The sequence below is a fragment of the Coregonus clupeaformis genome, chromosome 21, assembly GCF_020615455.1.
Source record: "Coregonus clupeaformis isolate EN_2021a chromosome 21, ASM2061545v1, whole genome shotgun sequence".
Taxonomy (NCBI): Eukaryota; Metazoa; Chordata; class Actinopteri; order Salmoniformes; family Salmonidae; genus Coregonus; species Coregonus clupeaformis.
This window is the reverse complement of record NC_059212.1, coordinates 14,670,819-14,685,699: the sequence shown is the minus strand read 5'-3', so window position 1 is coordinate 14,685,699 and position 14,881 is coordinate 14,670,819. Positions and strand designations below refer to the sequence as shown.

Sequence of the window (14,881 nt, the reverse complement as noted above, 5' to 3'; positions counted from 1 at the left end):
ACAGGTGAGAGAAGATCATTGCATGTAAATACAGTACATATTGGCTGCCTCTGTAGAGAGTGAGTACCTGATGTATCGAACATTTGAAAGACGATATCTGATTTTGCTGGACATCTTTTTGTGTTTTTTAAACGTGAAAGTAGGGTCTAGGATAATGCCCAGATATTTAAAGGAGTGGTTGAGCCATTCAGCCACTTTATCCAATGATGCTGTTAGTTTGCTTGCCACTTCATCAGCATTTTTGCCATGCGTATAAATAACTGTGTCATCCGCATACATTTAAATATCCATGCTCTGGCAAACAGATGGAAGGTCATTAATATAGAGGCTGAATAACAAAGGGCCCAGGATTGACTCCTGTGCCACTCGCCATAGTGCAATCCCTTGGTGATGATAGTTCACATTTAATCCCAATACATTGCATCCGGTCTTCCAGATAAGACTCAATTCATTTTAAAGCACTTGTTGAGATGTTGAAGTTGGATAGCTTGGAGAGGAGGACATTGTGGTTAAGTGTCAAAGGCTTTTCTGAGGTCAAGGAGAACTGCACCTACAACACCCCCTTTGTCCAGCTTGGCCTTGGTCATCTCTAGGAGATAGCAACATGCTGTTTCTGTAGAGTGGTTGACCCTAAACCAGGGGTGAAAGTAGATTGAATTTCTTCCCGGTACGGGACCTCCTAAGTGTGCACACGCTCACATATAGAATCCCTATTAATTCAATAGTCGTAAAGATGTCATTTAACTTTTTTAATGTATTACCTTTTATTGTGGCATAAACACAATCAGTCATGATGTTTTCATCTGATTGTCAAACAATCACTTCAAAGGGCTCGTTTACTAGGCTACCCGCGCACGTTCATCCACTCGCAACATATTTCCAGCCTCCAAACAGTGGTGAATGGAGAGAGACATCTGTTACACAAAACACCAGAAATTGTAGTGACATTTTGGCGATTGTCATTAGGCCAGAATTTATGCATCCACTGCTGTCCACACACGTCTTGGTGTCGGCCATTCATCTCTGCCTTGGCAAAACTTCAGTGTTCTCGTCTAACCACATTGCATTTTGGAGAGTAGGCTATACCACTGGTCTTCAAGTCCATTCGCTAATTTCTCAAGCCTCTGACATGCGGTAGCCTAATGATAAATAATGGTGTAATAACCTACAGCTTTTTTTACATTTTGTTTAAATTTTTGTGATAGGCTCATGTTTTACCGGTACGGCATACCACCACTATGTATTTTGCCAGGACGCTTTACTGGACCGTACTGCCTTACTTTCAACCCTGCCCTAAACCCAAACTGCATGGAGTGAAGGGGAAAACTACCCATATTCAGGTGAGCTGTTAGCTGTTCCATGACCACTTTCTCTGCAACTTCCGAGATGACAGGGAGGATAACGATTGGTCTTTAGTTGCTCACATCATGTTTGTCTCCTGATATATATATATTGGAGTTACAATAGCTGATTTCCATGCCATAGGAAATGTGTTTTGCCGTATTGAAAGGTTAATTATTTTGGTGATTGGGTGTATCAGGATTTATTTGTACTGTTTTAGAAACACAGTGTCCATTCCATATAGAGTGAGGGAAAAAAGTATTTGATCCCCTGCTGATTTTGTACGTTTGTCCACTGACAAAGACATGATCAGTCTATAATTTTAATGTTAGGTTTATTTGAACAGTGAGAGACAGAATAACAACAAAAAAATCCAGAAAAACACATGTAAAAAATGTTATAAATTGATTTGCATTTTAATGAGGGAAATAAAGATTTGACCCCTCTGCAAAACATGACTTAGCACTTGGTGGCAAAACCCTTGTTGGCAATCACAGACGTCAGACGTTTCTTGTAGTTGGCCACCAGGTTTGCACACATCTCAGGAAGGATTTTGTTCCACTCCTCTTTGCAGATCTTCTCCAAGTCATTAAGATTTCGAGGCTGACATTTGGCAACTCGAACCTTCAGCTCCCTCCACAGATTTTCTATGGGATTAAGGTCTGCAGACTGGCTAGGCCACTCCAGGACCTCAATGTGCTTCTTCTTGAGCCACTCCTTTGTTGCCTTGGCCGTGTGTTTTGGGTCATTGTCATGCTGGAATACCCATCCACGACCCATTTTCAATGCCCTGGCTGAGGGAAGGAGGTTCTCACCCAAGATTTGACGGTACATGGCCCCGTCCATCATCCCTTTGATGCGGTGAAGTTGTCCTGTCCCCTTAGCAGAAAAACACCCCCAGAGCATAATGTTTCCACCTCCATGTTTGACGGTGGGGATGGTGTTCTTGGGGTCATAGGCAGCATTCCTCCTCCTCCAAACACGGCGAGTTGAGTTGATGCCAAAGAGCTCCATTTTGGTCTCATCTGACCACAACACTTTCACCCAGTTCTCCTCTGAATCATTCAGATGTTCATTAGCAAACTTCAGACGGCCCTGTATATGTGCTTTCTTGAGCAGGGGGACCTTGCGGGCGCTGCAGGATTTCAGTCCTTCACGGCGTAGTGTGTTACCAATTGTTTTCTTGGTGACTATGGTCCCAGCTGCCTTGAGATCATTGACAAGATCCTCCCGTGTAGTTCTGGGCTGATTCCTCACCGTTCTCATGATCATTGCAACTCCACGAGGTGAGATCTTGCATGGAGCCCCAGGCCGAGGGAGATTGACAGTTCTTTTGTGTTTCTTCCATTTGCGAATAATCGCACCAACTGTTGTCACCTTCTCACCAAGCTGCTTGGCGATGGTCTTGTAGCCCATTCCAGCCTTGTGTAGGTCTACAGTCTTGTCCCTGACATCCTTGGAGAGCTCTTTGGTCTTGGCCATGGTGGAGAGTTTGGAATCTGATTGATTGATTGCTTCTGTGGACAGGTGTCTTTTATACAGGTAACAAGCTGAGATTAGGAGCACTCCCTTTAAGAGTGTGCTCCTAATCTCAGCTCGTTACCTGTATAAAAGACACCTGGGAGCCAGAAATCTTTCTGATTGAGAGGGGGTCAAATACTTATTTCCCTCATTAAAATGAAAATCAATTTATAACATTTTTGACATGCGTTTTTCTGGATTTTTTTGTTGTTATTCTGTCTCTCACTGTTCAAATAAACCTACCATTAAAATTATAGACTGATCATTTCTTTGTCAGTGGGCAAACGTACAAAATCAGCAGGGGATCAAATACTTTTTTCCCTCAAATACTTTTTCCCCCCGAATTTTTACATTGTAGAATAATAGTGAAGACATCAAAACTATGAAATAACACATATGGAATCATGTAATAACCAAACAAGTGTTAAACAAATCAAAATATATTTTATATTTGAGATTCTTCAAATAGCCACCCTTTGCCTTGAAGACAGCTTTGCACACTATTGGCATTCTCTCAACCAGCTTCATGAGGTAGTCACCTGGAATGCATTTCAATTAACAAGTGTGCCTTCTTAAAAGTTAATTTGTGGAATTTATTTCCTTCTTAATGCATTTGAGCCAATCAGTTGTTTTGTGACAAGGTATACAGAAGAAAGCCCTATTTGGTAAAAGACCAAGTCCATATTATGGAAAGAACAGCTCAAATAAGCAAAGAGAAACGACAGTCCATCATTACTTTTAAGACATGAAGGTCAGTCAATACGGAACATTTCAAGAACTTTGAAAGTTTCTTCAAGTGCAGTCGCAAAAACCATCAAGCTCTATGATGAAACTGGCTCTCACAGAGTTCAAGTAACAGTCACATCTCAACATAAACTGTTCAGAGGGGACTGTGTGAATCAGGTCTTCATGGTCGAATTGCTGCAAAGAAACCACTACTAAAGGACACCAATAAGAAGAAGAGACCTGATTGGGCCAAGAAACACGAGCAATGGACATTAGACTGGTGGAAATGTTTCCTTTGGTCTGGAGTCCAAATAGGAGATTTGTGGTTCAAACCGCCGTGTCTTTGTGAGACGCGGTGTGGGTGAACGGATGATCTCTGAATGTGTAGTTCCCACCGTAAAGCATGGAGTAGGAGGTGTCATGGTTTGGGGGTGCTTTGCTGGTGACACTGTCTGTGATTTATTTAGAATTCAAGGCACACTTAACCAGCATGGCTACCACAGCATTCTGCAGCGATACGCCATCCCATCTGGTTTGGGCTTAGTGGGACAGTCATTTGTTTTTCAATAGGACAATGACACAACACACCTCCAGGCTGTGTAAGAGCTATTTTACCAAGAAGGAGAGTGATGGAGTGCTGCATCAGATGACCTGGCCTCCACAATCCCCCGACCTCAACCCAATTGAGATGGTTTGGGATGAGTCGGACGACAGAGTGAAGGAAAAGCAGCCTACAAGTGCTCAGCATATGTAGGAACTCCTTCAAGACTGTTGGAAAAGCATTCCAGGTGAAGCTGGTTGAGAGAATGCCAAGAGTGTGCAGAGCTGTCATTAAGGCAATGGGTGGCTATTTGAAGAATTTCAAATCTCAAATATATTTTGATTTGTTTAACACTTTTTTGGTTACTACATGATTCCGTATGTGTTATTTCATAGTTTTGATGTCTTCACTATTATTCTACAATGTAGAAAATAGCACAAATAAAGAAAAACCCTTGAGTAGGTGTGTCCAAACCTTTGACTGGTACTGTATATCCTTGGCTTTAGAATTTGACAGAGGATATGAGTTTATGCACCTTCCCTTCATTTGTCTTCACTAGGTTAAAAACCTGGTGACAGTCGTTGTGAGTTGTGATAGTCTGGTCTCTGATGGTAAATTGTTGGCCCAACTCTAAAACTGAAATCAATGAAGTAGTTATTGAAAGTGGTGGCGATGACAGAGTTTTTGTCTTGGAGACTTCCATCTACCTTAAGTTGTAGTACACCATTCTTGACATGGCCTTTTCCAGTCAGTTTATCAATGTTTTTCCTTATGAGGTTGCATTTGGCCTCCTTGCTTTTGGCCTCCAGCTTTGGCTTTCCTGTGACTCTCAGTCACTTAATTTCTCAGTCCATCGTAAACTAGGCGGTCAACCTCTAAACCAGATTTGAGTGATTTCTTATTCGTCAGGTGCCAAAGAGTGGGACTTTCCTTGAGAATTTGCTGTGGATTTGATGAATTGTTGTTGTAATTTCATTGCAGTCGTTTTCTAAATCTACAGTGCCTTCAGAAAGTATTCACACCCCTTGACTTTTTCCACATTTTGTTGTGTTACAGCCTGAATTTAAAATTGATTAAATTTAGATTTTTTGTCACTGGCCTATACACAATACCCCATAATGTCAAAGTAGAATGATGTTTTTCAAATTTTTTACAAACAAATACAAAATTAAAAGCTGAAATGTCTTGAGTCAATAAGTATTCAACCCCTTTGTTATGGCAAACCTAAATAAGTTCAGGAGTAAAAATGTGCTTAAGTCAAGGGGTATGAATACTTTATGAAGGCACTGTACACCATAAATGATTTCAGACCATTTGATTTGCCTTAGTTCATTTTCAAAAAGATCCAAATCTCTTTTAGGAATGCGACTGGTGTTACTTTTGGTCCTATTACTATCCTGGTATCTGAACCTCTGTTTGGTGATTTTTCTTGCAACCAAAGTAAGATTGTGGTCAGATAAACCAGAAATGATGTTGTATGATTTTTGTTATTCGTTCAGGCTTATTGGATAATATCAAGTCCAGTTGTGTTTTTGTGGATTTTGTTATCCTAGTCGGGCCTTCAATCAGTTGGGTTAGCTAGAGTTTCCTTGTAATGTCTTTCAGTTGTCTTTCGTGTCTCCTCTGGATGAGGGGGGAACGGTCGACGTGTCTCCTCTGGATGAGGGGGGAACGGTCGACGTGGCTACTCTGGATGATGGAGGAACGGTCGACGTGGCTACTCTGGGTGATGGAGGAACGGTCGACGTGGCTACTCTGGGTGATGGAGGAAGGGTTGGCATGGCACCTGAGAGTGGAAGGGTTGACGTGATCTTCTTCTGTAGTTTCTATTGGGGTCCATTAGAGGTATTTTGTCACCTCCTGTTTGCATGGAAGCTGAGGGCTGGCTTTCAGGATGGTCTGTTAGTGTTTTCTTACTGTTTCTATAGACTCTTAGTCAAGGATGGTGGTTTAGTTCTTTGCTCTGCAATAAGTTCTGGTGATCCTGTAGAGTGACATGGCTTATTCAGCTTTGTGTAACTGGCTGCGTTAGGACTGAGTTCATTGGGCTGGCCCATTGCCTGATTGTAGCTCACTAGAAAGGGTCTTCCACTGCACCATATTGTCCTGGGTCTCTTTTCATTTGAATTTTTAGAGACAGATTGTCTTGTTGTAATTCATTCATCTGAGACTGTAGCTCCTTATAAGAGATCTGGCTTTTGATGATTTCTTCCCTCAACTGCTGAATTTGGCTTGTCTCATATGTGCGCTACAATTTGTTATTTGTATTGGGCAAAGTAAAGCTGAAAGTTATATGCATTAAATGTCTCTTCAAATTGTTCTTTGTTATGATCATCCTTTTTCAACTTCAGCTTTCAATGTAGTAAAGAATTCCTTACATTTCTTAAGGTCATCCTCATTACTGTGGACAGTTCCACTGTCATAAATATTCATGGTTAGTTTGGGAATATCAAGATCTGTGTCCTTATTTATAATAATTCGAGATCCATTATTAATTTCCTTTTCTCTTACATAGGGATAGGATCTGCACTGTTTTCAATATGGCTGATCTATCATTGTGGAATATAATGTTTGTTAGTCCATTTGTTATTTTTCTTGGTAAAATCAGCATAAAGGGACACAAAGTGGTCTGAAAGCACAGCTGCTTTGTGATTCTTCTTGGCATCTGTGCTTTGTAATTCTTCAGGGTAAACAATCTCCATGACAACTTCTTGAACAATGCTGGGATGATGCTTTTTAAAATAATGCCTTTTGTTTGTTTTTGAAATATTTCAATTGTGGTTTATACAATTATTGAAATAATAAAATATTGGGCCTCCCAAGTGGTGCAGCGGTCTAAGGCACTGCATCTCAGTGCTTGAGGCGTCACTACAGACCCGGGTTTGTTCCCAGGCTGTATCACAACCGGCCGTGACCGGGAGTCCCATAGGGCGGCGCACAATTGTCCCAGCGTCGTCCGGGTTAGGGGAGCGTTTGGCCGGGGGGGGCTTTACTTGGCTCATCGTGCTCTAGCGACTCCTTGTGGTGGGCCGGGCGCCTGCAGGCTGACTTCAGTCATCAGTTGAACGGTGTTTCCTCTGACACATTGGTACGGCTGACTTCCGGGTTAAGCGGGTGGGTGTTAAGAAACGCGGTTTGGCAAATCATGTTTCGGAGGACGCAGGACTCGACCTTTGCCTCTCCCGAGCCCGTTGGGGAGTTGCAGCGATGAGACAAGGTCATAATTGGATTGCAATTGGATATTACGAAATTGGGAGTAAAATACAACAACAACAAAAAAAATATATATATATATATATATAATACTGACTTGTAGTAAGATAAAATTATGCTCAGTCCAGTATAATTAAAGGAGTAGGCCTTCCACACCTTCAAGTATCTCAAGTTTCCTCACAAGTTTTCCTCACAGATAGGTTTACTGATTGTTCTTTTCTTAACCTCCAGATATGTAATACTCTTGTAATTTCTTTGAGCACTTGTTTGTCAATACTAGTCCTGAGGTCCTTGAAGTATATGTTTTTCCCATATAGTTGTTCTCAGAAGATTTCAGTGGTTTCCTGAAGTAGATAAGTCCTGTAATTGGTCCTGTTGTTGGAAAACGTTATCTTCCTTTGAAGAAAAAATATCAATTTATAACTTTTGATAAGTACATAAAAAAAATAGTACATTAAGAGTGCATTCTGTTTGCTGAAAGTGGGGTTTCTAGCGGGAGCTTATCCTAACTGCTGCTGTTTGTGCTCAAAATCATCTGCAATTATCTTCTCCACATGAACCATACGTCAAATATTTAGACTCATGATTGCACATAAAGGAAGATAGATCCTACATGACAGAGTCCTTGGTTTGTTATCCAACTGACCTTGTATCCTTTCTGTCATCCTGTGAACCCCGTTCATTGCTGCTCGCAGTTATATTCTCTTTTGTCTTTCCTGGCTCCCTTCTTGACCTCTTTGTCCTTTGCTGTGTATAATTTTTCTATCCTTTCCTTCAGTCGAGTAGATTTGGCGTTTTCGTATGTGTTTCCTTTCTTCTATTTTTCTCCAGGTGAATTGGGGTATCCATTCCTCTGCTCTGGATTTATTGTGACCAAGCACTTTCTCCCCTGCTTCTTCCATAGCTTTGTTGAAGCTTTCTATGGTTAACTCCATATTGTCTTCTAGGATAGCAAACCTGTTATTTAGGATGACGTTGAAATGGAGAAATTGAGAAAAGTAGTTGAGTGTCATCCGCATAGCAATGGTAGGAGAGACCATGTGAGGATATGACTGAGCCGAGTGACTTGGTGTAAAGAGATAAGAGGAGAAGGCCAAGATCCGAGCCCTGGGGGACACCAGTAGTGAGCGTATGTGGTGCAGACATAGATCCTCTCCACATCACCTGGTAGGAGCGGCCTGCCAGGTAGGATGCAATCCAAGAGTGTGCAGAGCCTGAGACGCCCAGCCCTGAGAGGGTGGAGAGGAGGATCGGATGGTTCACTGTGTTGAAGGCAGCAGATAGATCTAGGAAGACAGAGGAGAGAGAGTCAGCTTTGACAGTGCGGAGAGCCTCCGTGACACAGAGAAGAGCAGTCTTGGTTGAGTGACCCGTCTTGAAGCCTGACTGGTTAGGGAAAAGAAAATCGTTCTGAGCGAGATAACGAGAGAGTTGATCAGAGACAGCACACTCAAGTGTTTTGGAAAGAAAAGAAAGAAGGGCTACAGGTCTATAGTTTTTGACGTCAGATAAGTCGAATGTTGGTTTCTTGAGGAGGGGAGTGACTTGGGCCATTTTGAAGTCAGAGGGGACGCAGCCAGTGGTCAGGGATGAGGGAAGTGAGGAATGGGAGAACTCGTAGGATAGTTCTGTGTGAGTGGGACCAGTGGACTTAATAGGCTGAGTGAATGAGGAGCGGATGTTGTCAACCTTCTTTTCAAATTGGTTGACAAAGTTGTCTGCAGAGAGGGAGGGGGTGGGGTGGAGAATTAAGGAGAGAGGAGAAGGTGGAAAATAGTTTAGGGTTAGTGATAGAAAGTGGCTTTAGCAGTGAATACAGCGGAAGATAAGGTAGAGAGGAGGGAGTGAAAGGATGATAAGGAAGTTTAGTTTTCCTCCATTTTCGCTCAGCTGCCCACAGTCCTGTTCTGTAATGAGTCACTCAGCCACGGAGCAGGAGGGGCGGGCCGAGCCGGTCAGGAGGAAAGGGGACAGTGCGAGTCATAGGATGCGGAAAGGGAGGAAAGTAGGGTCGAAGAGGCAGAATCAGGAGACAGGAGGGAGAAGGATTTAGCAGAAGGGAGAGATGATAGGATAGAAGGGGAGCGAAGGGGAGCGAAGATTGTGACGGTGCATGATCATCTGGGTTGGAGCTGAGTGGCTAGGGTTGGAGGAAAAGGAAACAAAGTAGTGATCAGAGACCTGGAGGGGGGTTGCAGTGAGATGGGTGGGCGAACAGCCTCTAGTAAAGATGAGGTCAAGCGTATTGCCTGCCTTGTGAGTTGGAGGGGATTGGGAAAGGGTGAGGTCAAAAGAGGCAAGGAGGGGATAGAGAGAGTTGAAAAGAAATGAATCGAAGGCATACGTCGAGAGGTTGAAGTTGCCAAGTACGAAGAGTGGTGAGCCATCGTCAAGAAATGAGCTTATCAAGGTGTCAAGCTCATTGAGGTACTCTCCAAGGGCACCTGGTGGGAGATAGATGACAACAATGTTAAGCTTGAGTGGACAAGTGACAGTGACAGCATTGAATTCAAATGAGGAAATGGACAGGTGAGAGAGAGAAAAATAGAAACATCTCCAGTTAGGAGAAGTGAGTAGCCCTGTACCACCACTGGGACGACCAGATGCTCTTGGACTATGAGAGAAAACGTAGTCAGATGAAGAGAGAGCAGCTGGAGTAACAGTGTTCTCTGGGGTGATCCATGTCTCCGTCAGGGCCAAAAAGTAAAGGGACTGAAGAGCAGCATAGGCTGAGATGAACTCTGCGTTCTTGACTGCAGATCGGCAGTTCCAAACGCTGCCAGATACCAGGAATTCCACACATGGGTTGTGCGTGCAGGATACACTAAATTAGAAGGGTTGCAGCCAAGGGGTGGGAAGTGTCTGTAAAGCCTACAGGGAGAGGAGCGAACAGCTAGAGAAAACACAAGCATAGTAGCCAAAGCTACAAAGGAGCAAATGAGATCATCAGAAAATAACTAGTGAGTGGTGTGGAGCCTTCCTCTCTTTCCTTCCTCGAACAACTCCGCAGAACAACTCGGCATAACCGTCTTAGTTCTGCCGACGAGACCGCCACTGACGCGGCCACCGCTGAGAAACCAGGGGAGACTGTACTAACACTAATTGCTAATTGCCTAGCAGAGGTGACGAGCACACCTCCCTGTACTAATTGCTGATTGCCTAGGAGAGGTAAAACCACTCCCCCTCCAATACAGCCACTGATTACCAAAACAAGTCACAAATTGTCCCTTAATCCTGGTTGATGTGTCAACAATCTGCAAGTTATGAGCAGTCAGCAGTTCACACACCAAGTAGGCTGCTGGGAAGACAGGCAGCACTTAAAGTAGATGGCCCTAGCTAGCAAAAAGACAGTACTAGACAGACAAACAGATAAAGACAAAAATTATACTTATCACTCATGGAGGTATCAGGAGTCCTCTAGCTCAGTGGGGGAGGAATGGCCTATATGGAATTGTTTTAAGAAGGTCATACAAAGGATCATTTTGCTATTTGATTTTGAATTTTAAGACCCCTTGAAGTATCAAAACAATATAGTAAAACATTTATTTGATGAAAAGTTATTTTTGTCCTTACTGCTATTAGCCCATACAAACACATTGAATAACAGATTCACTACATTTTACGTCATTTAGCAGACACTCTTATCCAGAGCAACTTAGTTAGTGAGTGCATACATTATTTTTTTATACCCCCCGTGGGAATCGAACCCACAACCCTGGCGTTGCAAATGCCATGCTCTACCAACTGAGCTACATCCCTGCCGGCCATTCCCTCCCCTACCCTGGGCCAATTGTGCGCTGCCCCATGGGTCTCCCGGTCGCGGCCGGCTACGACAGAGCCTGGATTCGAACCAGGATCTCTAGTGGCACAGCTAGCACTGCGATGCAGTGCCTTAGACCACTGCGCCACTCAGGCTACATGGAACAACAGATAGTCCCCCAAAAAAATCTAAAGGAAGTTTGTTCTGAAGTGTCTGGCCTATATCTGAAAGATATAAGATCAGGAATATATATATATATATATATATATTTTTTTTTTACATGTATTTAGCCCCTTATTTGTGGCACTAAACAGTCTAAGCCCTGTCTAAAACAACCTAAATATACGTGTTCGTGAGAGTCTCATCCATAGAGATAATAGTTTGTAGGTCGTTCGGTCGCTACAGACGATTTTGTGAGAAGACCGATTTTCCGATGGCAGTGGCCATTGTATAGAACAGGGCTTGCTAATACAGAGGCTTTGAATAGGCGTAAGATAGCTTGTTAAAAGCCTTGCGGCTAATGGCTAGCTAGGGTGAGCACAGTATTAACGCTATAACCACGAGGCTAGTAAGGCGTTAGCTAGCTAGCAACTATCTTGTGTGGCTAAGGTGTGCTGTAGCTAGCACAGTGCTAGCCGAAGGGAACCGTGGTGTTCTCCTATGACCTTAGAACCGTGAGGCTAAAACCGGTTGGTCTAGTTGACACAAACGAGTGAACGTAAGTTAAACTAAATGAGAGAAGGGAGATACTACCGTCTGTGCTAGTGTGGTTAGCTTGCTTTCCAGCGAGCTAGACAAGTTAGCTTATGCTTTGCAGCGTGGGCTAACCAGGTCTAGATAGCTAGCCATGTGACGCTAGCTACTGAGAAGTAGAAAACTAACTCTATTTGAAGCAAAAACATTCCTTTTGGTCAGTACATAACACTATTGACAGGAGCTGAGGTCCTACGTTTGTAGCGTTAACCTCACGGTTGGCCTGAGAACAATTAAGCAGGCAGACCGGGATCAAGTCGTGCTGAGGATAGCTTCAGAAAGCGTAATGATGAGAGTGAGAATAACCAGAGGGTGGGGCGAGTGGTGCCTTATAAGGAGGGAGGGCCTCACCTCATTTGCCACTCAACCTGTCTGTCTCCGACAGACGCTGTGTGATTGGTTCTTCCTGTAGTGATCCGCCTATCAGCGAATCCCTATTGTGAGACATCGAAACAAGTATTTGAAATAGAACCATTCACTGTTATGTTTTTAACCTTTGGTCAAACTATTTTATAGTCCAATATACTGGACCACATGTTCAGTTATTTTATTTTATAATTTTTTTATTTTACCTTTTATTTAACTAGGCAAGTCAGTTAAGAACAAATTCTTATTTTCAATGACGGCCTACACCGGCCAAACCCGGACGACACTGGGCCAATTGTACGCCGGCCTATGGGACTCACAATCACGGCCGGTTGTGATACAGCCTAGAATCGAACCAGGGGGTCTGTAGTAACGCCTCAAGCACTGAGATGCAGTACCTTAGAACGCTGCGCCACTCGGGAGCCCAAGGGGTCTTATGCAGGCATTTCTATGATATCAAAAGTGTCATATACAGGCTAATCTTTTAATAAACCTTTAAACACAGTTTAACATTTTAGAGGTGGGTTTGAAGATTAATTTTGATTAGGGATTATTTTTTAAACCATGTAGTTGAAAGACAGGAAATGGTACACACTGCAGAGCTAGTTTCCTTGGCAACCTTACTACACTGCATCAGCGAATCCATTTGTTTTCTGATTTATTGTAGTTCTCATCTCATGTTTCATGTTGTCAGACAGTTAATCAAAACCAAAAAATACCTTATTTACGTAAGTATTCAGACCCTTTGCTATGTGACTCGAAATTGAGCTCAGGTGCATCCTGTTTCCATTGATCATCTACAACTTGATTGGAGTCCACCTGTGGTAAATTCAATTGATTGGACATGATTTGGAAAGGCACACACCTGTCTATATAAGGTCCCACAGTTGGCAGTGCATGTCAGAGCAAAGACCAAGCCATGAGGTCGAAGGAATTGTCCGTAGAGCGCAGAGACAGGATTGTGTCAAGGCACAGATCTGGGGCAGGGTACCAAAACATTTCTGCAGCATTGAAGGTCCCCAAGAACACAGTAGCCTCCATCATTCTTAAATGGAAGAAGTTTGGAACCACCAAGACTCTTCCTAGAGCTGGCCACCCGGCCAAACTGAGGAATCGGGGGAGAAGGGCCTCTCTTTTGTAAAAGGCACATGACAGCCCTCTTGGAGTTTGCCAAAAGGCACCTAAAGGACTCTCGGACCATGTGAAAGAAGATTCTCTAGTCTGATGAAACCAAGATTGAACTTTTTGGCCTGAATGCCAAGCATCACATCTGGAGGAAACCTGCACCATCCCTACAGTGAAGCATGGTGGTGGCAGCATCATGCTGTGGGGATGTTTTTCAGTGGCAGGGACTGGGAGACTAGTCAGGATCGAGGGAAAGATGAACGGAGTAAAATACAGAAAGATCCTTGATGAAAACCTGCTCCAGAGCGCTCAGGACCTCAAACTGGGGTGAAGGTTCACTTTCCAACAGGACAACGACCCTAAGCACACAGCCAAGACAATTTAGGAGTGGCTTCGGGACAAGTCTCTGAATGTCCTTGAGTGGCCCAGCCAGAGCCCGGACTTGAACCCGATCGAACATCTCTGGAGAGACCTGAAAATAGCTGTGCAGCGACGCTCCCCATCCAACCTGACAGAGCTTGAGAGGATCTGCAGAGAACAATGGGAGAAACTCCCCAAATACAGGTGTGCCAAGCTAGTAGCATCATACCCAAGAAGACTTAAGGCTGTAATTGCTGCCAAAGGTGCTTCAACAAAGTACTGAGTAAAGGGTCTGAATACTTATGTAATTGTGATGTTTTTTATTTGTAATACATTTGCTAAAATTCAGAAAAAGCTGTTTTTGCTTTGTCATTATGGGGTATTGTGTGTAGATTGATGAGGGGGGGGGGGGACAATTTAATCCATTTTAGAATAAGGCCGTAACGTAACAAAATGTGGAAAAGGTCAAGGGGTCTGAATACTTTCCAAATGCACTGTAGGTAGCTGTTCACTAAATGGTGAAAACACTGGAATGGTGTAAGTAGATAGCAATGCTGTTTTTTCTTGTGTTGCCCACGTTTTATCATGTCTGTTTATATTAGCTAGGCTATTAATTCATTCAGAGTTATTCATTTGATCTAGTCATTCAGTTAAGTAAATGTATTTTGGGTGTCACATTTGTTTGCGAGGTTGACACTGTGTTCAGTCGTTGTTTTTCTGTTTTATTTAGTCCAGTTAATCCCACCTATATTGTGTTACTTCTCACCCAGGTTGTTCCCCAGCCTCAGTATCATCACAGAGCTAACCCACCCGGCCAACATGAGGTTTATGCAGTTCAGAGCTAAGGACTGGTACTCTCTGGCTCTCTCTAAACTGGAGAAGGTAAAATCATCAGTGAGCTGTACGTCAAGGCCGGGATATAGAGCAACACACTGGACAGCGGACAAAGCGCATTTTAAAACCCCTATAGGTCTAAGCCCTTAGATTGCAATATATACTATGCTAACATATGGAATTGTTTTAAGATGGTCATAAATTGTACAATTTAGACATTTGATTTTAGAACCCCTGTAGGTATACAATTTTTTTATTAAATATTTGATGAAACATTGAATTTGGCCTTTACTGCTATAGTCCATAGAAACGCATTGAATAACACATTAATAAATGGCAAA

General features: G+C 43.1%; 1 protein-coding gene across 3 annotated transcripts in view; it reads left to right on the top strand.

Annotated features, from left to right (window-relative positions):
- LOC121534575 (potassium channel subfamily T member 2-like) overlaps positions 1 to 14,881 on the top strand; it is a 68,832-nt gene that overhangs the window by 41,320 nt on the left and 12,631 nt on the right. For all 3 annotated transcript variants that reach the window (XM_041841152.1, XM_041841151.1, XM_041841150.1), the window contains one exon: positions 14,477 to 14,588. In XM_041841152.1, coding sequence (XP_041697086.1) covers positions 14,477 to 14,588 — 112 coding nt within the window. The remainder of the gene's footprint in view (positions 1 to 14,476; positions 14,589 to 14,881) is intronic.